The sequence below is a fragment of the Blennius ocellaris genome, assembly GCF_963422515.1.
Source record: "Blennius ocellaris genome assembly, chromosome: 8".
Taxonomy (NCBI): Eukaryota; Metazoa; Chordata; class Actinopteri; order Blenniiformes; family Blenniidae; genus Blennius; species Blennius ocellaris.
This window is the reverse complement of record NC_137657.1, coordinates 21,718,981-21,743,869: the sequence shown is the minus strand read 5'-3', so window position 1 is coordinate 21,743,869 and position 24,889 is coordinate 21,718,981. Positions and strand designations below refer to the sequence as shown.

Sequence of the window (24,889 nt, the reverse complement as noted above, 5' to 3'; positions counted from 1 at the left end):
TAGCTCTGCCACTCAGCCATATGCCACCCAAGGGCCTGGCATCTGTTGGAACCCAAACACACAGTAACAAGAAACAACACACTGGTGTAATGACTTCTTCCTCTGTGCATCCCCAGACCCCTGCACACACACTCTCTTTGAAGCAGCCCTTCTCTACCTGTCATTTGAACAGCTCATTCATTGTATTTACCCAGCCGATATAGAACAGCACATATGTACGCCTGACATATTGGACGCTTTATCCCTATTTGTTTAGACAGTCGATCTTGGTTCGCTATTTGCAAAAATCAACCCTCCACAAATGTGCACACATGTTCGGGGAGGCAGATTCTCTGGCACGGGCAATGCACATAAAGTTAAATAGCAGACATTTATGAATACATGCAGAGTCACATTCATAATTGTGAGCGCTCAGGCTGGTGCCATGCATATTCAAATGATTCCAAAGCTACAAAGATCGGTCCCTTATTTGCATTTGTGCCATTAGCCCACAATCAGAAGCACCTCAGCTTGCCAGCATGCCCTCCCTCTACATGTACACACAGAACTCGCACTTAGATGTGTGATCATATATCATGTATTTACTGACTCCTCCTTTACATGCACACACATCCTTCTCTTAATTCTCTTGGTCTTGTAGGAAATAGCTTTTCTTTATTAATGCACCAAAGCCAACACTTTAAATGTATCTTGTTTTTTTTTTACTGCTGTTAGTTCACACATTAATACTGACCATGAAAAATCTGATCTCACTGAAACACCTTGGCTATAATCAGTGTTAGATGTATTCTACACACATTTTTGCTTGCTTGTTTACAGGAGTTTAATAGAAGCCGTAAACCGAAGTGCTCTTATAAGCATACCCTGGATGTTAGCTTCATGTTTATTTTACAGGTTTTGGGTGGTTGCGAAGGGCTGGGGCTTTTTGTCTGTCGTGTCTGCCTCTAATGACTTGCTGGTTTGAATGGCACAGCTGTGTGTGAGCAGACTTGCCTCTTAAAGCTCTGTCTGATTACTACTTGCTCTCTTTGATTAATGCTCATTATGTGTGTGTGTGTGTGTGTGTGTGTGTGTGTGTGTGTGTGTGTGTGTGTGTGTGTGTGTGTGTGTGTGTGTGTGTGTGTGTGTGTGTGTGTGTGTGTGCGTGTGCGTGTGCGTGTGCGTGTGCACGTGTGCGTGCGCTCAGTCTGACCCCCCCCATAAATCAATCAACACCATTGAAGTGTTAATATTGCTGCCTTTGTGAGACATTTTCTTATTCAAGTCTCATCCCTGCTGAAGCCAATGTGATTTTATTCAGATAGTTTGTCAGATAAAAGGAGATTATTATGAATCAATTTTTAGATTTTAGTAGTTTTTATCCCTTAATCAATGCTTCTTCATTTTCAGTGGAGAAATCACACTTTTTTATTTTGGCCCTGTTATGTCTTTATAGATTAATTCAAAAGGAAAATTAAAGCAATGGCAGGCTCCTCCAATCATTTCCTACTGCATGTGCTAAATAGAAATGAAACAGTAAGACCATCTGATAGATGATATTGAAAAAGGCCATTTAAAAAATCACGACTGCCCACTTTCAGCTATTTGAAAGTGAAGTTAATTCAGTTAGAATCTGTTAGGCAGCTCTGTGTGGACATGTCAGCTATTTCTGATCCCTATAGCTTCTCACTGTCTTTCTTTCTATGTGCATTAGAGCAGTACAAGACATGATATGTTCCTTCCCATAAGCTGTCCAGACCCATCCATGGTTTCTTTAAGATGTATATACATTCATTTGAAAGTCTGCATATCATGCTAGAGTTTGCACATTTTCCATATATTGGCCAGCAAGCATATCTGCTTGTGTGCTTGTGTCAGCGCACATTGAGCCTGTGGCCACCAAACAGCCAGAATACATTAATCTCTGGCCAACCTAGAAAGAGCAGGGTACTTTACAATGTTATATAATTGTAAGGAAAGGTTATTCTTCCTTTGTGCATGCCATTGGTGCATGCATGTGTGACTGTGGTCATACTATAGCTTTCCGATTGCACAATACTTACGTGTTGGCCATGTACACATGCTAACCAGTGTGCACACGTTGGTACCATATCTATATTCAGTATAACATTGATGCTTATTCCTTCTGGGCTGGTGCTTCTCAACCCCGCCTTGAATCTACTTCAACAGTTTGGTTTAAGTATTTCTGTGGCTTTAATAAAATGTTTTAGTTCTGTTTGTACAAGCAACATTAAGAGAGTGTGTGCCACACTTGATTGGAGTGCATCTGCAGCTGAAGAAAGATTTTGTTTTTGAAGGTCAGGATTCAATGTTTTGAATTCTATGTGCTTTTAGGGCATGCTTAATGCACCAGCATTGTACGGCTTAAGAAATGAAGTTCAGTGTTTCACCCCCGGTGTAACAAACCCCAAACGGAAAACTTTTTTTTTTTCTTTTTAACATAGCAGAAGAAAAGAGACAAAGGGGATTTAGTGCATTAGCTGTGAAACTGACCCTGATTTAATGTGATAGGGGTTTGTTCAGTGTGTTATTGTAGCTATAACTCAGTGATCAGGGCTGATATATGACATTTTCAAAGCAGTTTATTAAGCAGTAAATTTAGTACATGCTACACCTGAAGCTGTGTACTATATGGAGTAGTAGTGTGAGGTCTCCTTTCTTTGTTCGCCATGTGACAAACTTCTCTTTCCTCAGTGTGAGCATCACCATATTGCCATAATGTTTCTCTCCATTTCTAGATTAACACTCGTAATTTAGCCGCAGTCTTTATGTTGTTCCTACTAAGGCATTGTAAATTGTGAATTTTTTCAGTTGTTCAGAAAAAGCATTTTAGTTACCTCTATTGTCGATTTTAAAATCAACTCATTAAGACTTGGACCCGTGCTTTCTTCCCCTCAAGGCAAATAGGAAGTATACACAAGGAGGCTTCCTACGTGATGTCACTGTTGAATAGGTGACTGCTCCGTCCACAGAAGCATTGTGTTGTGCAATCTGATATGAATAGAGAAGTCACGTCAAACTGTGAAGCTCACGCAGACTTTGCAAATATTAATATTCACGCCGATGTGTAGCAAATGATGGCAGACTCGATTGTGACTTGTACATTCACAGCAACTTCTCCCACATCTGCCTTTATTCATGCACCTGTTACAGGCTGCTGAAGAACAAGGACAATGGCAAATAGAAAGTTATCGTCAGGAACTCAAGAAACGATAGCAAATGTTTGAGAAAAAAAATAAATGTCCTCTAACTTTCCCTTCTCTCTATATGTCCTCAATTCATCTGTTGTTTCCTTGTCCTTGGATACCTTGTTGAATCACAGAGAGATGGGAAGAAGAAAAAAATACCAAAGTCCTTGACAGTCAATCTTTGTACCACTTCAGAATATACCATCAGCAGGACAGATGAAGAGGACTTGGGCAAACTAAACCACATGCACACGTTAGTCCTGTGAACACAATTAAAATGTCGAACATCCAAGAGCACAGACTCTGCAGCACGGACCACCTCAACCTTCTGTTCTCACTGTACACCAAATCCAGGGTGTACGACACAGACACTATTGTGGCTTTCAAACATTATGAAAAAAAAATGCAACAGTGAATGTAAATCATTTTTTGTGTGTATTTTGTTAGGAAATTTGAACAGACCTTTAGTGGTTACTGTGAATTAAAGGTCATTTTGTGAATATTTCCTAATGCATGCAGAATATACACCTTACACTTAATTTGTATCGCCCCGATTTAAATGTATCCTTGATTTATAGTAATATGTACAAAAGTCACCTTTAGAGTATGGAATAATAGTTGCCATACACAACAACGAACCACCTTTTTTCTTCTTCTCTTATTTTAAAGTACAACCTTTCAAACAGCCACAATGTTAAATTATTGCCACTTTGACTGAACACATGAAGGCAGGATTTATTACTAATGACTGAAGTTTATGTGGAGTGCCTTCTAGTTTAGGTTAAGTTCAAGATGCTATGTTGTTATTCCATGTGTTGTGAACCCTTTGGGTTTAGTAGTATTGTGCGCCCATCTGTTTCCCCGACCATCATCCTGCCTACACAGCACAAGACTGCTCCATGTATACCTGATGTTGGCATATGGAGCTTAAGACCAACAACTGGACACATGGGGACTGTAGCAAAAGTAGTTTTGTATATAAATGAGGCCATCTGCATGTGCGCCCACTACCTTCTTTACATTTTAAAAGGGAGAGAGAGAAAAATCTCCACGCTTTATTTCTCATTATCTCGGCAGCAAAACAGTTTTCTGACTTTCATTTGTTTTCCAGCCAAATTTCCAATCTCATTTGTCAATGTTTTCTTATTTGGATTTGCACAGTTGCCAAGTCATGACACAGGGGAAGCGTGGAGGCAGAGATAGGGAATGCATGAAAGGTCACGATCCGGCTTTTAACCCAATCAGGCATTAGAAGCACATGATCCTCGCCTCATCCTGCAGAGCCACCAGGATAGCCTCATGGCTCATGTTTCACCCCCCCACCACCACCCCCCCCCCCCTTATCATAACACATACTTTCTCTAATTCTACTTTGACGACTGGAGGGCTAGCCTTGAACAGCAATCAGACGTGTTTGCGAGATAGGCCTTCCTATGCATGTATGATTTGTTGTGTCCTAAGGTCTGGCCTCTAGTGATAATCATAATCATACTGCTATTGCCAAGGCATTAGTTTTAGCTGCAATTATAGATTAATGTGGATGTATAGATGCCTCCATTACACATGCGCTCCTTGTGCTTTTTCCTCCCTGTTCCTCTTTTAATCCCGTACACATAAGTTACACACTGAGGCCTCCAGGCCCCACAGGGACGCTATGGACAATCAGGCTGACAATCACAGCTGAGCTCTGATTGATGCTGCTGTTGCTTACACACAGTCGCAGCCACATAGATGCTGTGATGCCAAAGGCTTCATCCTCGATAACACACACACCAACACACACACACACACACACACACACACACAAGAGGCCCCACTGTGGATGAATAAATGTAAGAATATGTAAAGTTTCCAATCATGGTGACTCTGTGAGATATGTCTATTGTTACCATGTAAACATTGTTAGTGCGTAGTATAAAACTCAGGATCAGAAAAAGATTTAGTTGGGGCCAAAGGGCATTTATTAGAAAGTCTGTCAGGCGATGTGCTCTGCAATATCTTCTGTAGTGAAAGATAACATAAATATACAAACCTATTTTTATTGTTCGTTGGGTCTTTATGAGATCATAACGTTCACAGTCAGAGTCTGTCAATGTTATGATGTAAGAGGGCTGAAAATACTCTACACTTAAAATATATTTGGTGTGCTTTTCACAGTTTAGCATGACCACGAACGTGTGTTTTGGGGGTGTGTGTGGTTGTGTGCGAGTGTGTTTGTGTGCATTTTAGTAAGTGATGTTTCTGAAGCTTTCATTGTGAGTTTTCTGCCACGTCTCTGTTTTGATGTAATCCATTCCAGCATCTGAGACACTAAACAGCCTACGGGCTGCTGTCACAAGGGCTGCGTGGACGTGTGTGTGTGTGTGTGTGTGTGTGTGTGTGTGTGTGTGTGTGTGTGTGTGTGTGTGTGTGTGTGTGTGTGTGTGTGTGTGTGTGTGTGTGTGTGTGTGTGTGTGTGTGTGTGTGTGTGTGTGTGTGTGTGTGTGTGTGTGTGTGTGTGTGTGTGTGTGTGTAAGAGGGACATCTATCTGTCTCTTGTCTGACAAACTAGATCTGTCACAGTGGAAGCAGACTTGACTGTCTTTTCTTTCGGGTGGTTAAAATTGATGAGGCAATCAAGTGCTTGTGTGTGTGCGCGTGTGTGCGTGCATGCGTGCTCGTTTTACATGTCGTATTTGTAAATGTGCCAGAACTCACTTTGTTTTGTGTGCATGCTAGGTGTTGGGAGTAGAAAACATTGTCATATACAATGATGTTAAAACCCTCTCATGTAAAAGTGGAAACATATAAACCAGCTTAATGTGACAATGCATTATTATATCTTAGAGCTTCTCCTTCACCAGAAGTGTGCCCTCTTTCTCCTGCCTTTTATTATCTTACTGAACTCACAGTTGCAGCTGTAAAATATAAACAGCTGTTTAAACCATATTTTTCCAATGACATGGATTACTATCTCATGAATTGTTATGCGTACATCTTTACAGAGTGCAGTATGCAGAAAGTGCTTTTATGTGCTTTTACCATCTGCTCAAGCATAAAATAAAATATAAAGTGCACATTTGAAAATGTTTTTACTTCAATGTATATTGTCCTGCATTAGCAGTCAAATATTAACCCTCTGGAAATAGAAATGGTTGAATCTCAAGCAAGACTGTTCAATATCTACATTATATTCACTTTGATTTTGTCCAAGCTTTGTTGATGAGCGCTTTCTTTACATATTTACAGGTTTACTTTTACAGGATACAAACAATTAAACTCACCAAAATGCAGTCACATCATCATCAACCGACTTGAGCCAATTTGAGCCTGTACAACTCTTTAAAAAAAAAAAAAGTAATTCTCCTTCATTCTATTTGTGTAGCGGTTTCTTTCATTGGTGGGTGCATACAGAGACCAGTTCTGAGTTTTTATAAAGGACGTTTGGCAGCTTCAACATTAATGTGTAATAAAGAACTTGATCTCTCAAATGCCTTTTTAAATGCTAGTAATGGCCGTCCAACCATTTCCGACCTTGGAGAGTGTCAGAGCTTTATTGTGGAATCGAAAATAAATACAATATTAATCCAGGTTTCCTATTTGCATTATTCCACACAGAGAACTAATGTATGGTAAAGATATAGTATGTACTATAGTAAATATAATGTGTTCACAGAGTGGATTGACAAAAAGACAGTTTCCAAAGAAGTCATGTAAAGTTTGAAGGCTTCAGGAAGGAAGACAATTCAGTTGTTCTCTGTAGTGTATTTGGGTGCAATGAGTGTATTGCTCCTGCTGTTCACTCGTACTTCAGGATGAACTGCAGTTTGGACCTTATCTTCCTCTCTGAGACCACCTGTACAGAGTCCATCCCCACCTCCACCACTTCACTGACCTCTCTAATTAGTATATTGAGGTGTCGGCCTGCCTCAGCCTGCTGCCCCAGCAGGTAACAGCATATAGAGGATATGTCTCTGTAAATTAGATTTCATCCAGGTCGGAAGTTTCTCACAGCCACAGCAAAGAGGAATGCCTTTCACCACTACAGACTTACCCACCTTCAGCATTGTCCAGAATATTGTGAAGGACCTCAGTCGTTACAATCCCTTCTTGTAGAACGCATCAATCTTCCTAACCAATAAATAATGAATCTTCACATTTTCACGTTGTTTTATTTGTTGTTAAATCCATGATTGGTCTCCCTTCGTCTTACCTCTCTAGCTTGAGACTCTGTTCCTGTTTTTATTGTTGCTATTTTATCGTATTTATTGTTTTACATTTTTAGGTTTTCATGTCTTTATTTACAGCACTATGTTTTAGTTGCGGTTGTCTTCAAGGTGCCATACAAATAAAGTTGAGTTCATTTGTGTCACCCACTAAGAACATCCTATGTAACTGAACATTGTGAGAAACAGTAAAAAATGAGAAGCAGCACAAAGTGTACCACAGAGTTATCTTCAATCAAGTGAGGTAACTATGTAATCCTCCACAGCAGGTACTGTGATATCAGCGGGTCTAAAGCCTAATTGCTGCAGCTGAAGGACATCATTATCCTCCAGGATAATGATGTGAGTTTTCCAGAAATTGGATAGACTTGATAGCTTGATTCAGTCATACAATGGGTTTTTTTTTTTCTCACACTCATTAGGTAATCACAGTTAAATAATTTCAATATAACATGCTAAGATTCTGGCACTGCAATCAAATGCAGGTAAATTAAAGTCTAGTGGGTTGAAAAACAAGTGAATAATGCCATCAGTCGTCCTCGTTTTAATGTTTCTGTCAACGTCTTCAAAATAGCATGAGAATGTTTTTATAAAAAATGGTCCGGGCCGACCCTGCCGCAGGGCAGTGACCAACCTTCACATGTTTTACATTTTTTATCACTCAAAAACGTCGCCAAAAAGCTCTGTTATATATGAGGAGGATAAGAGTAGCATTCTCCTTAAGGTCTGTCTGATAGATATCACAATGAGATGAAAAGAAGTTGCCTTTAAAATATAATTTCTCTCTTTCTTAAGGCAAAACTTTACATTCGCCTTGCCTTTGTTTGCCAAGCCTAGCTTTCTTGCGTATGCATTTCTTTTTTTCTTTCTTTTTTTTTTGCTTTTGTTCGTCACTTTTCCTTTAAATCAGCAGTTCACACTTCCGTCCATCGCTCTGTCTGCCATACTTGCCGTATCCAAAGGGCCACCTTGAGCTTATTCGAGCTGACATTGGGTGGAGAGCAAGACGCACCTGGGACAGATCAGTAGTCCTTCATAGTACTAAGGCAGAAAGACACACTTTGTCACTGACACGCACAGAAAGGATGTGGAAAATCTCTGCAGGCCAGGGAGACCATGCAACGTTGACATAGCACGGCTCCTACTTGTAACGATGATAATCACTTGACCAACATCCCATTTGGCTTTTGTGTGTGCTTAATTATATTTTGTCTTGACCAAATATTTGAATATTTCACAGTTAGATGTACGTTCGTGTCGGGGTACAGATCGGTGTTTGACAAGGAGCTGTGGATGAGTTTAAAGTATAAGAAAAGTCATTGCTGAGAGAGAGAGAGAGAGAGAGAGCTATTGAGCTCTGGGAACGCTTTAAAAAGACCTGGAGATGAGGGGGTTGTGTAGGGTGAGGGGGTAGATTTGATGCAGGTGCAGAGCATGCTGTTTGGGCAAAAACCTCTCACACTTCCCCTGCTCCATTCAGGGGTGTTTGTGTGTGTGTGTGTGTGTGGGGGGGGGGTTTGGTTTACAAGAGCCAAGAACACATTAGAGGTCTGGTTTGAAGCCCCAAGGCGCACACACACTCACATATGTGCTCACACAGTTAGTGGGGCTTTGCTCTGCTGTGTATCCTGAGAAGTAAACTCGCCTCAGACACACATTTTGTAGGAATCTTTGCAGGCATGCAGCTCGGCCTGTTTGTTGGGGAGTTCAGGTTGAAATTGAAATGTTCTGTCTGGAGAGTGTTGTGCATGACACAATTTTTTAGGATTGGCCCTCGTGATATTTTTCCTTCCACTTCAGCTCTTTGACTTGCTTGTTTCTCTCCGCTTTTGTGAGGGACCTCGTTCCCACATTGCCAATGCAGTAATCGCTCTTATTACTGCGGGTTTGAATTAATTGCCAGTGTCTCATGCTAATAACGGTTATGAAAGACCGAACTCTAAACCCTGCTGTAACCATACATTCACTTTGAAACCGAGTCTTCAGCTTCAAACTCTTTCTCTCAGTAGGATTGTTTCAAAATACACATAAAAAGACACGCTGACACGAATACGACTGAATTACAGTAAAACCACACATTCTACGTCATTTTCTTTTTCTTTCATCAGTCCATTATAGTGCTTCTCATTTTGCCGTAGAGTCAGTGTTCTGTCATATTCCACTACTCCTCGGTGTTCCAAACTTCAGGTAACTTTGCCGTATTTTACTGTTATTATGGCAGTGACTTTAAAGTCGTCACTGTGTAGCAATGAACCGCTGACCCAGTGGTTCATTGCTACACAGTGACGACTTTAAAGTTCCTTGAAGTAAAGAGGAAACAATAAATTGCTTTTTCCTTGAATTCTTTTAGTCAGTAGAAGTTGCCAGAGCGAGTAATGGATTCACAAAAAGTCCCGAAGGAATATTGACACATTAAAGTGCCCTGAACAATGGATGTTAAACTCGACATACGACAAGCCCTCATGAAGGTTAAAAAAAAAAAAAAAAAATACATTCATTCCTTTATTTTTTCTTTATTATTCCGCAAAATCGACATTCTTTGGTATTGCCACATGTAGCAATTGATAATACACCAGAGATATGTCAAGTGTCTCGTAAAAATATAAAAAATGGAATACATTGGCGGGCTCGTTTTAAGATTTTTTTCTTTTTTTGTGTGTGTGTTCCTTGGAGCACAGAGGACCACACACGCACGCACACATTCAGTTCACTTTAAGATCACTTTGCATCAATATACCAACAGTCATTCTTCAAGTATTCAGTGACGCTACGATCCACTTGTCTTTGTTTGACCAACTAGTCAAAACTGAAGGCCTTGTTGTTACTGACATTTCCAATCTGTTGTTGGTCAAAGTGCAGTTCCTTCTTTAGTTTCCTCTCAGATTATTTTGAGCTGGTCAAGTGCTTGGTGAAGTAGTCGACAGCAGTCTAACTTGTCAGAGAAATTTTGCTCGAGTTTGGGTGACAATTTACTCAACGGTGCTCAGAGCCGCACAAAATACAAGTTTTTGAAAAAAGCTCATGTTACGCTTCTGTTGTTATGTAAACAGGGAAGAGCTCCATTTTTCTGAAACGCTGCTACTGCACAGTAAATATTTGTCCTGCACATGCCCAGTAGATAGACAATAAGAATGTTTGCCTCTAGAGTGTAATGACTCCATATTCTCCTGAGACTTTGTAGTTTCATAATTGAGAGTCACCCATAATAGCAATCAAACTTGTTAATGTTGTCCATACAAGTGTCCGTGGCCTCAACGTTGTTGATGTTTATAGCATAGATAGCATGCGTGTGGTTTCATTACAAATAACAATACAAACACAATATAATACAAATAATTTCTGTGTTTGTCATTTGCATGTAGCTGAACATCGTTTTCAAAATGTTGCTGTGTACACGCAAAACCTTTCTGAAACAAAAGTGATGTGTTTTCATTTGAAACATTGTGTAAATGGGGCATTATTTCCGATTTTCCAATGTTCATGGTTGATCAGTGAATAAAATGCCCAGTGTGAATGTTTGTGTCTGTGATGGGCTGGACCCTTCCTTCTCCCATAGTCGCCTGGGATCTGCTGCAGGACTTAGTGAGCTTCAAATAGATAAAGCGACACAGACAATTTGGATGATTTGTTTAAATTAAATGTCCTTTATCAGACTATTTAGCTGTGCTAATCTGCTGAATATTCATTCTAGTTTGACATGACAGATCGGAATAGGAGTCACTTTTATCAGACTGTAAATTAAGCAGCCGCTCTTTCTGTACTACTCTTGATAAATATTAATTTAATGCCCTGGCTCGGAAAGTACATTTATCCTTCTACGTATTGGAATGCAGACTCTTTCACTTCCATTCCTGAAAGGCTCACAGTATCAGGCGGAGGGCTGTTTGAATGTGAAAGACAGGCAAGTGTGGAGTTCATAAACATACAGATAAGGAATCAGTTTATCAGCTGAAAAAAGTACCTCCAACTGCTGGGGTGTTTGCGTGCATTTATTACTGTTGGGGAGACTCAAATCTGTGTGCACACTCGCATTATGGAGACCTGCTACCCTTATGAGAACAAACTGTTTGAAGATGTGATGCTTGATCAAGGTTAAGGTTCAAAAGGTAGTATGGATGCCTGAGTTTAGAGTGAAACATCAGGAAATGAATGCAAATAATCAAATAATGTCCTTGAAAATCGTGAAAACACAAGGTGTGTGTGTGTGTGTGTGTGTGTGTGTGTGTGTGTGTGTGTGTGTGTGTGTGTGTGTGTGTGTGTGTGTGTGTGTGTGTGTGTGTGTGTGTGTGTGTGTGTGTGTGTGTGTGTGTGTACCTGTTTGCAATCTTGAAAGGATTGATCTTGGCTGTCTTGTTGAGTACAAAGACTCAAAAACTACTTTTAGTGACATTTAAAAGTCCTCATCGTATTTGGAAAAAAAAAAAATTGATAAACTATTTTCTTTACTTGACTCATGTGTCGTATTCTGCTTGTCATTTTTCCCTTCTGTCATGCATGTCTTAGTTCTCATACAGTTGATGTGTTCCTTTAAGCATTCACATTCAAGAGTTCACTTTTGTAACTTTGATCTGTGTTGATTGTACATTTGTCCCTGCAAACATTCACCCAAAAGCCACGGTAATCCCCCCGGTGTTCTGAAAAGTTTTCATTTGGATTTGACTTTGAGCCGAAAAACAAAATACCCAAACCAACAGGGGTGTGTTTTTCTTCAAATATCTTCCACGAAGCTTGTTCAAAGCGAACCGCCAAAAGATCTGAGCATCTCTCTTTAGTCTTGTTATATCACTCCCCACAGCGATTGTTTAGCAGGCAACAAAGCAGAACCCCTGCAAGTGGCTGCTGAAAGCCGTGTGTGTGTGTGTGTGTGTGTGTGTGTGTGTGTGTGTGTGTGTGTGTGTGTGTGTGTGTGTGTGTGTGTGTGTGTGTGTGTGTGTGTGTGTGTGTGTGTGTGTGTGTGTGTGTGTGTGTGTGTGTGTGTGTGTGTGTGTGTGTGTGTGTGTGTGTGTGTGTGTGTTAGAGTAGACAGTCTATAGTAACCACAGGGGTGGATAATGAGTCCACGAAGCAGATGGAGAAGTAAAAACAAGTGGGTCAATGTAAGAGAATAGAGAGTGATGTATAAATGTACAATGAGTGGGAGAATGGAGTTCAACTTTGTGTTGCATAAGCCTCCAAGCCTCAGCACAGCAGTCAGTGGGGTTATGGGTCAGGGGTGGGGAGGGTCAGTCAGTCAATTGTTAAAAAATAATGTAAAAAGTTACAAATTCCAGCGTGAAGATTGTCTTAGAGCCATGGCGTGGAAGATTTTTTTTTTAAAGGAAATTTACAGAATCCATCTACCAGTATTTCGACTGTGTAGTTAAAACAGACAGATTGTGACTGATTTTTGTGTTACAGATTAATTCATTGAGTTTTTATTCCATCAGCAAAATCGAAAACAGCACCAAGCAAATAAGAGCTGTTTTTTTTTCTTTGTTTGTTTGTTTGTTCAATTTTTAATTTCCTGGAAGGGATAATAACTTGAGTTTGCCCGCATTGATTGCTGCCTGGAGTCAATTGGTTTTGAATATAAATCTTGATATTATGTAATGTTATATCACTTCGTGGAATATCCCTCCCTTACTTGTTAATACAACTTGAGCATGAACGCTGTGAGCGTGCAGCGCAGGGCATTTATAAAGTAGATTAAAATCTAAACTGGTGTGTCCTCATTGTACGCACATGCTGTACATGAGATTTGTGCATTTTAAATATATTCCTTCTCTGGAAACTGTTTTTTAAAGACTCAAAACACCTTTGTTTAACAGCCTAAAAACTTAAATAACCTAAAAACGTAGTGCTTGCCCAGTATCGCCTCTGTAGCGTCTGTTTCCCACTCTGTGCAGAATTATAATCCAAATAAAGTGCACAGATTGATTAAAACAGTTTTGTTAAATCTTTCCTGTATTTGGAGCCGAGATGAAGATGTTGATTAGAATTCAAAGCCACAGTTCTATCATTATCCTTGTTATGAAGTGGATTAATTATCAATTAAACTCCTGATCCTGCAAATCTGTAGTGGATCTTCCATGCGTCGTGGGACACTATTCTCTGGATGGCGAAGTAAATAAATGTCTCACTGTGCAAAGACATACACGCCTTGTATGGTGTGCTGTGATGTTTTTCCAACAGATGGAGTAAATACAAATCGAAATGCTCTCACACATGCAGATCTGAAAGGATAAGCAGCCACACAAACCAGAACCCGATACATATGTTCCACGCACGCACCATCCAACTCATATTTTGGAGCTCAAAGGTGTGTGTAGAGCCAAACAGGTTTAATTTTCTCAGCTCGACATTGTCTGAGATTTGGCATTTTCTGGACCAGGTTGTATTTATTCATGATCGTTATCTCAATGACAATCCTTCCAGGATAGATACAAACTCCAGGGTGATTGCTCTTCAGTGCTTGTTTAGTTATGGCTTATGGTATATTAATGTGGTTGGAGCCGGTGAAATGGGTTTAAACTTCAAGTAAATCACTTCCTCAGACGCATAGCATCCGTCAAGCCATTATTCATCTGTCAGTCATCTACACCCACTTTGCCCCATGTCGGGTCATGAGGGAGTGGAGCTCATGCCAGCTAACAATGGGGGAGTTGCTGGGCATAGCCTGAACAGTCCACCACCAGGGAAACACAGACTGACGCATAATCACACAAATATCACCGCTATGAGCAAGTCAGAGTCAATAATTGGCCCAGTGGTTCTCAGAGTGTACGGCGTCCCCACAGGGCACAGGGCTTCCAGGGTGGTGCAGGAGTCATCCGGGGGTTGTTGTTTTTTTTTTCCTTGAGAAGAGACCTGGTAAGAACTAATAATTGAATCATAACAGTATGGCTTTTCTCAGATGCAATGAAAAGACAATAAAATTCTAATATATGCTTGGAAAAACCACTAGTGTAACTACAGTAGGCGACAATACGACCTAGCAAACAACACGCATCAGCAAACCAATAATTGACACCAAACATGCATGACCATCAGAATTATCCCCCCACAAAATTCCACACTGCCAGAGATCCAGTCCTCAGCACCATCATATACAACACAGTGCTGGATATTAATAATACAGTTTATGGACATTACCTTCAGATAGAAGCCACCACAGACCTGGATCAGCTTCTGTTGCTGCTCCTCAGAGTCCCCCAGCCTTTTTTTTAATTAGGAAAGCCGAAATTTTACAAAGTTTCCCTGTTTGAAATTGAGCGGCTGTATGTATTTCAGTCGTCCCAGACAAAAGATAACGATTGTGAGAGAATCATGGCGACATGTTTGGTTCTAAATTCTAAATTGATGGTCCGAAGTCGCACTTTCAGACCGGTTCAAGGACAGCTGTTGTCATGGTCTTATGGCCAAAGACAACCCTCGATAAAATTGTGAGTGTTAGAAATGGGGCATGACTGCTGCTGCAATTTACTTCAACTATCTAACCAACAGAAATGCAGCATGTGACGCACTGATCAGCGTGACAGTGGTGCTAAACCTAAGTAGATGCTTAGTGGCAATGGCAAGACGAGTTTAAAAAAAAACCTATGTGGGATGGAAACAAAAACTTTTGGGGAAGATTACTCTCCAAAAATAAAAGCCGCAGGGGCTCCATTCCTGTTTCGCTAGCTTCTTTTTCGTGGCTGGATAGCGCACTGTTGTGACTGTGATTCTTGCGCAATCATATCGACTCACGTAACACTGTAGAACTACTGCACGCTTTGGTTTTAGTTCTGAGGGAAGCTCGTCCTCTCTCACTTTGAGAACAAGTGAAGTAGTCTGATGTGAATTTCCGTGGAGTAAGCGAACGATGTCATCTGCATAATTTGTTTGCGTTTTTGTTTCAGAAAAACTTTGTGATTGCACACAGAAACAGCGGAAACTCTGAAACCAATGTACTTTCCATGTCATATAGTGAGCGCTGTGTTTATGGACTACAATCTCTGACCAGTGAACACACAGAACCGTACGCCGTAAACAGTCAAGCACCGTTAAACGTATTTGTTTAAAGACGTTTGAATGTACGCCATCTTTCTTTATTGTTTTGGCCCGCTCAGTATCTGGTGTACGAAAGAAATCTGTGTCCAATTGTGATCCAGATGTCGGTGTGGTAAACGTATACTCCATCGGAGAAGCATTTTTACATCCATGAGACTGAACAGCAAAAATAGAAGCTGGATTATTTAATTGTTATTGTCGCTGTCCTACTTAAGCAGAACTTTTTACCATGACCGTCGTGCACGTGTGCAGCATTCAGCATTTCAGAAAAGTTCAGTTTTCTCTGTTTACACTAGAGATGGAGCGTTTCCAAACAGTTGCACGTTGGAAGCTGTTTTCATAAAGTTCTTTTTTCAGGGACTCTGAGTGCTGAAAACATTGTGCACCGGGAAAATATGCAAACTACACTTGAGCCCAGGCACAGAGACTTTGTGTCTGGTCTCAAACTGGGTTTCCCTACCGCCGTGATTCACAGCATCAATAAATGATTTCAAGGGGGGGTGGCTGCACCGTGGTGTGGAGGGGTTATCACTCCCACCACAGCTCCAGTGTTACCCCACAGTCCATAAACATGCTCTATATAATACATACCAATACATTGCCTGCAGGTGTGTGTGTGTGTGCGTGCGTGCAAGGGTGCGCTCGCGCTTGTGCATGCGTGTGGCCTCTCTGTTTGACCTGTGATGGACTGTTGACCTGAGTTAAGAGAGCAGCTGAGACACTAATGGCGACATTACTATTGAAAGGAATTATATAGTCAGAAGGGACCGGCTCTACTCTGAGTTGGACGAGGAGGTATAGGAGCTGGATATATTTGAGCTGATCGCCAGCTGTTTAGAACAAAGTTTGCTCAGCAGTTTGGCCATAAAATTGAGAATCTCTTCAGAATTTTTTTAAATAATTTAGATCATTTGAGTGTTGTTAATAATGCATCCATTGGAGGAGATGAAATGAGAACAATTGTGGATTCATACTATTGTCATACTGTGTGATATTGCATCACAAAGGGTCTACCCTTTGAATACGTATCATACTATGCCTTTTATAAATAAAAAATGTTAAGAAACGTGTCTAATTTAATTCACTTATTCAAATAAAAATTTTTCGAAGAGAAATGAGTGTGAAAATGTTTTTTTTTTTCCATGTGAATTTCAGGCTTTCAGCAGAGACATCTGTCTTCAGTCCAAATGCATAAAGAGGAAAAATAAAATGACCAGTAATAATCTCACAGAATGGATTTTCCAGACAGTTTTTTTTAACCAAAAAAAAAGTAAATGAGTGATTTATTTTATCTCTTCTCAAGTCTGCCAGTATGTTTGCGCAGGTGTTGGAACACATGCGCACACACACACACACACACACACACACACACACACACACACACACACACACACACACACACACACACACACATGCAACGGGGATGAGAGAGAGTTATATTGGAAGGAAGAAAGGTGTGAACAACAAAGAGAACGCCCAGAGATAGTAGGGAGGGATGCAGGCGAAGGGATAAGCACGAAAAAGAGGGAAGAAAAGAAAACGGAATATCGGTGTCTGCAAAAATGGAAACACCCTGGGCAATATGTCAGAGCCATGACTTCTAAGGCTCTGACATATTGCTGCGGAAATGATCAGTCAGCACAGTTTTACGGCACACGGGCTCATCACTGACAGACTTTTAAAATGCAAATACTGCCCGCCGTGCCTACAGTTCCAAACATTTTTAATAATGTGTTGCGGATGTTTAAAACTCAGGTTTCGCTCAGCAGCTCCATTTCCTAAATAGCTGGGGCTCAGATCTCAACTTGTTGGTGTGTGACAGGCTGTTTCAGCCGGTCAGTCTTTAAAGGAAGTAACTTAGGAATTCAGACTGTACAGGCAACCAAAGTAAACTGCACACTGAGCAGGATTCATTACAGTAGTTGAGCCCTACGTCACAGTTTTTTTTCGCTGTTCACCGCCAGCAGACTGGTCGAACGAAATTAGTCTGATATTTTCAGAAATTGATTGTTGTCATCTACGAATACTAAAACATGGCAGCCAAGCATGAAAAGACCTCTCTCGTTTTCTCTGTCAAAGTCAGTCCTGAGGTGCTTTTATTCATGCCTGCAGCACTTTCTATAAAGTTTATCCGACTCTTCTTTTCATTCTCTGTTTGAATCAACCCTATTCTTCGACCAAAAAATGTACTTTCTGTTGTTTGGTCCAATACTAAATTGATGGGAAGGAGGCCTTGTAGTATTTGATTTTCTGATGTCTTGAATAGACCGGTTTTTTTTGTATGCATTTGAACTGTATTTTGTAGAAGCTTTTTTTTTTTCCATCTCTTTTTCTTTTTATTCAGTTTTCCTTTTTTTGTAAGGACGTGAGCTGAATAGTGCTCACTATCCTCTCTGAAAAGCGCTAAACCTGAAGTGGCTTGGAAACCTTGAGATTGTAATTAAAGGGCGAACTGCAGTAACATGAAAGACCAAAAGCCTCCATTGAATTTGGGTTCATGATGAATGCGGGCATGACCGAGGAAGCTCGCTTGTGCTGAATTAGAACTGTAGAAGCTATGCAGGCACCTATACATAGCCTGTGTAATGAAAGTCGTCAGCCTATAGTCTATGCTTAGGTCTGAATGTTGGGTATAAAGTTATATCAATGAATGCATGTCATCAGATACAAGTATTAAATGGTAGTGTTCAGCCAAACCATAGTGGTTTCACTGGTGTATTTTAAGGGATTGTTCGAGACTAAAAATTATCTTTTGTGCCAAATAAACTCAACAATTTTCCAACAAATTCTGTTTTCACTTTTTAGTGAAAACCAACAGGCTGTGCAAAAGGACAAAACTAAACACACACTTAATGCACAAGTACGTTAATGAAAAGCATTTGCTCTGGTGAAATGATGACTGATCATTCATGTCACAGAAAACCTCTCTGTACTTGATATTAATTGTCTTAGAAAGATTAGGTCATTAAACTATTCCTTCTTTCTGTTTTGTTCTCCATGTGTAGGTGGGAGAGAGACAACATGTCCTGGTGACAGAGGAGTCGTTTGACTCTCAATACTATGTGGCTCACAACAAGTTCTACGAACAGGTAAGATCATCTGTAAAAGGAAGTTAATGAGAAGAAAAACTGAAATCCAAAACATTTTGATGTCTATTCCATGAAATAACAACCGTATTTTTCGGATGATAAGCTGCACATTTTTTCTAATGGATTATAGCCCGATGCGGCTAATTTATGGATTTTTACAGGTTAACAGGCTTCATGCTGCCTGATTCTACTTCCACATGTAGATACATGCTGTTTTTAGCGCCTCTGCTTCTCAAAAACCTGCCTTAAAAGTGAACCTGTCTGCTCTTCGTGAGCTTGTCTTGTGCTGCTTTCCGTGGTCCGGAGCTCCAGCAGCTGACTGCCGTGAATGTTGCGTTCAGGTGCATCAGAAAGCTGTCGGGTTTTATCCTTGGCTGAGAAATCTTCCTCCTCAGAATCACAATCAGCAAATAACCGATAAAAAACTTTATCAACAGAGATGAAACGCTTGATGATTATGTATCTGTCTCTCTGTGTCTCTCTCTGTCTGTCTGCGGGCTTCGCAGCAGGCGCAGGAATTTCACTATCACCATCACTATGAAAGACTGATTTGCAAGAATTGATGAAAATATGAGCAATCCCTGTGTTCCTGCAGTGAAATTCTTGCCCTGTTACAATGTGGACACCTGCGGCTTATCGTCAAGTGCAGCTTATATATGTTTTTGTTTTTTGTTTGTTTGTTTTTTAAATTTTGTGGGTGCGTGCTATAGTTCAGGAAATACGGTACATTAATAATTAAGCCAATGGTTTCTACAGGAGGATGACGGAACAAAGTGAATGGCTATTGACACTGTTGCATTGGCTGAAAACCCTGACGGTTACCTACACACCTCCAACCATCAAAACACAGAAAGTGCAACAAGCTGTAAAATTAATCTGCATTTGATGAATATTTCTCACGTGTGTGACGCTAATCCAAGTCTTCCTCATTTTCACACTCAGTAAATCAGATCAGAAGGTTTGCTTTGCATGTCACACCAGTACCCACAGCAGGTGTCAGAAGCTTAAGCTTGTATTGACTAAAGTAGGTTAGCTATAATATCAAACATACTCACAAATACACACACACACACCCAGCCTGCGGTGGTCATGAGAGCGTTTGGCAGCTGATAGCAGTGCTACGTTTTATTTATTTTTTTACTGTACTAACATTAAGGTCAGCCCTAAAGACATGTACATTCCACCCTCCAAACACACACAGCTGCTCTCGCACTCACACACACACGCGTGGCTTCAAAGACCCTCTCTCAACCTGTGAAAAATTCACTTTAAAACATCTTCAAATAAATCAATTTCCTCCTGCTTTAACCATCATCAGAAGCATGTTTGAAGTCATGCTTTTTTATTAGCAGGGAGGGCAGGGGATGGTAATAATTTTTCCTCCTCTCCTCCCCACCTCCCCTCCCCCTTTGCACCTCCTCCTGCGGGCTATAAACTTAAGTTACAAGTGTTACTCAGTTCACGTGTGTGTGTGTGTGTGTGTGTGTGTGTGTGTGTGTGTGTGTGTGTGCGTGCGTGCGTGCGTGCGTGCGTGCGTGCGTGCGTGTGTGTGTGTGTGGATTTGTTCATATCCGGACATGTGTGTCATGTACGTCCGTTGGTTGTACTCGGGGAGATTTGTTTGATGTTTTTCTTTGTTTTTTGGACATCAAGTGTTTCGAGCGCACTCATAAATCACATTTTCACTTTAAAATAGGAGCTGAGAAAACATTCTGTACCACTGTGTCTAGAATCTGTACCCCCTGGGGCCTATGCACGCACCAGACACTCATACCACAATGTACAAAGTTGTGTACTCATCAAAGAGGCTTGACTCTCATGTCATGTGAGTTGTATTTAGAGACCTTCAAGTCTTTCATCTAAGTTTCCACAAATTAATGCCAGTCATTATCTTGTCACATGTCATTTGATGGGAATTACGAGGCAGCGAGTCAACACTTAGATGTAGGAACTGCATTGTTGAAAGCTCGAAAAATGGCCCTGTTTGATAAGCTGAGTGATTTGAACAGAGAGTTAATGACTTGCTCAGTGCAGCTCTAAAAGCAGAAGGTCCTCTTTGGTCTTGGATGTATGTGCTAAGTGGTGAGTGACTACCAGAAGCAGCCTGAGGAAGGACAGACTTTAAACCACTGTTGCACAGACAACCAAGGTTCATTGAGGTATATTAGTAGTGAAAGCTGGCTTACAGAAGGGCTGCTGTAGCAAATATTCCTGAACACCTTAATGCTGGCAGCCATGGAACCGTCTCAGTCCACACAGCACATCTTGTCATACAGCCGGCTCGACAGTATATGAGGCCGTGCTGACTTTATTCACCATTCGAGGCTCCTTCGTTTGGCACATGACCTCAAACTGAAGCATAAAGTGAAGTTATACCACTGAAAACACATGTTTTTGAAAACAACTCCCGAGGTGGAACTTTTGGAGAACTCGTACACTTGCTAGCTCTTCTGCACACCCGCAACAATGACAACAATGGCGGCCTGTGTGTGTGTGTGTGTGTGTGTGTGTGTGTGTGTGTGTGTGTGTGTGTGTGTGTGTGTGTGTGTGTGTGTGTGTGTGTGTGTGTGTGTGTGTGTGTGTGTGTGTGTGTGTGTGTGTGTGTGTGTGTGTGTGTGTGTGTAACTGCTAGGGGTTAAGTGAGGAAGGAGGAGAGGGGGTTTCCAGTGAAATCAGACAAGCTCTTTCATCATTTAATCACCATGTAATGGGCCTCAAACGACCCTCACCTACACACACGCACGCATGCGGCGAACTCCTCCACAGCCCTGCTGTTTTACCTCTACTCCCAGTTTAGCTGCTGGCTGCTTACACTCACACACACACACACACACACACACACACACACACACACACACACACACACACACACACACACACACACACACACACACACACAGTGGTCAGATTGTTGAGCTGCAGGTGTGTTGATTGGGCACGTTTGACGCTGGCTGTGTGTCGGTTGGGTCGGCGCTTTGCCTCCTATCATATTCCACCAGCTGGATAAAAGAGCGACAGATTAACACTGAGGCGAGGCGCGCTCCTACCGTCACAGCAGCAACAATCTCTCCAGCGCTGTATGGGCTATTCTCTGCCCAGCCAGTGACTTAACCCTGCAGAGTGGCGTAATAGTTAGACACACACTACCAGATGATCTGAGTCAGCATGCAGCCACCCTGCTGGAATGCACGCGTGCGAAATGCAGAGTTTCCATTCGGCCCCCGAAGCATCCGAGCGCGGTCTCTCATGTGTCCTTGGAGAGAGATGAGCTAAGATAGAATTTATTGAGAGATCATTAAATTATTATGTTGTTAATTAGCTATTTATGCTAAGCGGTCAGAACGCCTGTGTAAAGAGCCTTTTATGTACATCAATCATGGAAGTATACTTTTCTTGTAATGAGAATTGACACAAACTTTAAAATCCTACCAATAATGAAAACGCAAACTCTACCCAAAAAAAAAGCTGTAGTCAAGGCCTCGTAGTCATGCAGCATCGATCACTGTAAGGCTTTTTACTTTTACCGAGTTTGAGAACAGTTTTGAAAGAAAGAGAATTTGCATACAGTCTTTATTTACAGGGGCGAGTCATTAAGAACAAATTCCATTTCACACGGAGCCGTAATTATAAGGCTTTTGTTTCCCTTTCCCTCCCGCTGTGATCAGCCAAGATTTATAGTTGCCACGGTGAAATAATAAGACAAACCACCAAATCCCTCTCGTTTATCACAGCTGCTGCCATACTTTTTGACCTTGAGGGCTTCCATAAATGGAACTGAGGAGCTGAAAACACTCAGACCTATGTCTGTTTTTTCTTTTTTCTTTTTCCAAGACGCCAAGGACTGACTAAATAACAATGCGGCCGAGCTTTGGGAAATGCAGCAGTTAATTGAAAATGTAATTGGCAAATGTGCGAAAATGTTCAGAGGGGTGGTTACTCGGTGGATTGCTTATGTGGGTCTGCTTCTCTTGGTGAATTACAGCTGAGTGCTGAAATCATCCCACCTGTGGTGCAGAAATCCGTCACTAAGCGACATAATATTAGCCATTGTGCTGTGACTTGGAAGAGTTTCATCTATAGGCAGTTATAATGTAACATCCAGATGCAATTTTAACTTCATTCATGCTATAACAGGATGTGGTCTTTGTTTACAGGTGCTGGTACCTAAGAGGGTGGAGTTCAAAGGGAAGATGATCGAGGTGGATATATATGAGGCAGGAAAACACTTCTTGAAAGGCCGGGCTGTAGAAGACAGCAAGCCGTTCACTCCCTCCATTGCTGCACCCCTCCAGAAAGGAGAAGTGTCTGGTTTGATGAAGGTAAAAGCACACAAACACATGCAGGTGCCAGTAAATGCATGCCTAGATATGCAATGTTTTCACAAAACATTGCTAAATTGCTCTTGAAATTGGTGCGAGATGAAAAACAAATGCATAATATGAATGGATGCACATGGATCCAAAAGCCAAAAACATTCGTAACTTCACACAACCACGGCAGGAGTTCTAATTGTTTGGTTCGTTCTGAATAGATCATACATGAAGCAAAACAAAAAGAGACTATACCTCTGGACCTGTCCCACATGTATCTCTCACTGTGTGTCCTTCACCTCTAAACACTGGGAAAGTTGTGTTTACAAGCTAGTCAAATTTTCTGCATTCAGAAATGGTGTGTGTGTGTGTGTGTGTGTGTGTGTGTGTGTGTGTGTGTGTGTGTGTGTGTGTGTGTGTGTGTGTGTGTGTGTGTGTGTGTGTGTGTGTGTGTGCGTGTGCGTGTGCGTGCCCATTTTTTTTTATGCATGGTCGCCTATGTAGTTGAAGAAGCACCAGTGTGTCATCCATGAGATAAGTAATTTTAGATAAGCCGTGGCTGGCTAAACTGTCCTCTGTCTGCTGCTGCACACACACACACACACACACACACACACACACACACACACACACACACACACACACACACACACACACACACACACACACCATGTTAATGTATCTGTTTCACTGCATGTTATTTTTCACTCTGACTAGCTGTAGCTTATAGCTCAGGACATGGAGCCACAGAGCAGAATATGATACACTTTCTAATTTCACACTCCATCAGCCTTTACTGCCAGACAGGGAGGGAGGGAGGGAAAGAAAGGAACAGACAGAGACATGTGAGGAAGGGGGGGGGGGGGTGCTGGATGAAGAGGAAAGCAAGCAGAGAGAGAGAAATGGATAGCAGTGAATGGAATAAAAAAGAAAGAAAGAGGAAGGTTTCACCAACTGACACATCACTCAGCAGTAAAAAAAAAGAAGAAGAAAAGTTCAGCAGTGAGGCCCAGACCTTGTAAAAGTAGTTGCCTCATAAAGTCAGCAGCCCGTCCAAGCACACTCTCGCGTACATTCGCTCACCCACTAACTTTCCCTCACGCTCACAGTCTTTACACAATATCCCAGGCCGTCTTTACAGGGGGATTGATGTAACACATGGACTCGCGCGCACGCGCGCGCACACACACGCACACGCACGCACACACACACACACACACACACACACACACACCCACACACACACCCACACACACACACACACACACACACACACACACACACACACACACACACACACACACACACACACACACACACACACAAAGCATTTCACTCTCTTCACACCCTTCTGCACACTTTGTTTTTACCACACTTTGTCTCACACACTCACCATACCTAAAGCAAAATGTAGGATTTTTTTTTTTAGATGATGTCATCAACTTCCCAGAAAAGGAGAAATGTTTTTTTTTTCCCCCCCCGCTTTCTTGGAATCAGACAAACTCAAAGGCACATATCGTATTTTTCCTTCCTTTTAACACACTGCTTAAACTCACTTCATAGTTTGAAGATTTTCAGTGGGGCTCTATGATGTTTAAGGCTTATTGGCTTCATATGCGATTGTAACAAGACCTGGTGTAACTGAACGTACTTCATCTGAGAGCGGTTTAAAATAGCAAGCGCTGAACTGAAGTGCTGAATTGAGGGAGTCAGACAGACAGAATGAGAAACCAATTTAGGGCAACCGACAGCCAGCGAGTCGGGCATCAAAGCTCACTGGCAGATAAGTGCGCGCTGTAATTTAGTGGCGTATCTGAACTTGCAAAAAATTCATTAATGATTGTCTCTGCTGTCCGCAGCATATTGGCAATTAACACTGTGTTATATTAAGTGATCTCCAGTGATGCCGCTGATGATCTGTAATCCCTGGTTCTTATGACCTCCGTCGTCGGCTCTTAATGGCACAGAGTGGCACTTGAGCACAGCGCGATAACTGACCTAATGGCTCGGAAACACAGCAGTATTTGCAAGCTGTGCACATAGACATCCTTATTGTGGAGTCCTCTGGT

The 24,889-nt window shown here is 41.5% G+C and overlaps 1 protein-coding gene across 2 annotated transcripts in view; it reads left to right on the top strand.

Moving 5' to 3' along the window:
- The window catches only part of cdkal1 (CDK5 regulatory subunit associated protein 1-like 1), a 253,720-nt gene that overhangs the window by 216,419 nt on the left and 12,412 nt on the right, over positions 1-24,889 (top strand). For both annotated transcript variants that reach the window (XM_080501478.1, XM_080501479.1), the window contains exons 13-14: positions 18,427-18,510; positions 22,665-22,829. In XM_080501478.1, the coding sequence (XP_080357604.1) occupies positions 18,427-18,510; positions 22,665-22,829 (249 nt within the window). The remainder of the gene's footprint in view (positions 1-18,426; positions 18,511-22,664; positions 22,830-24,889) is intronic.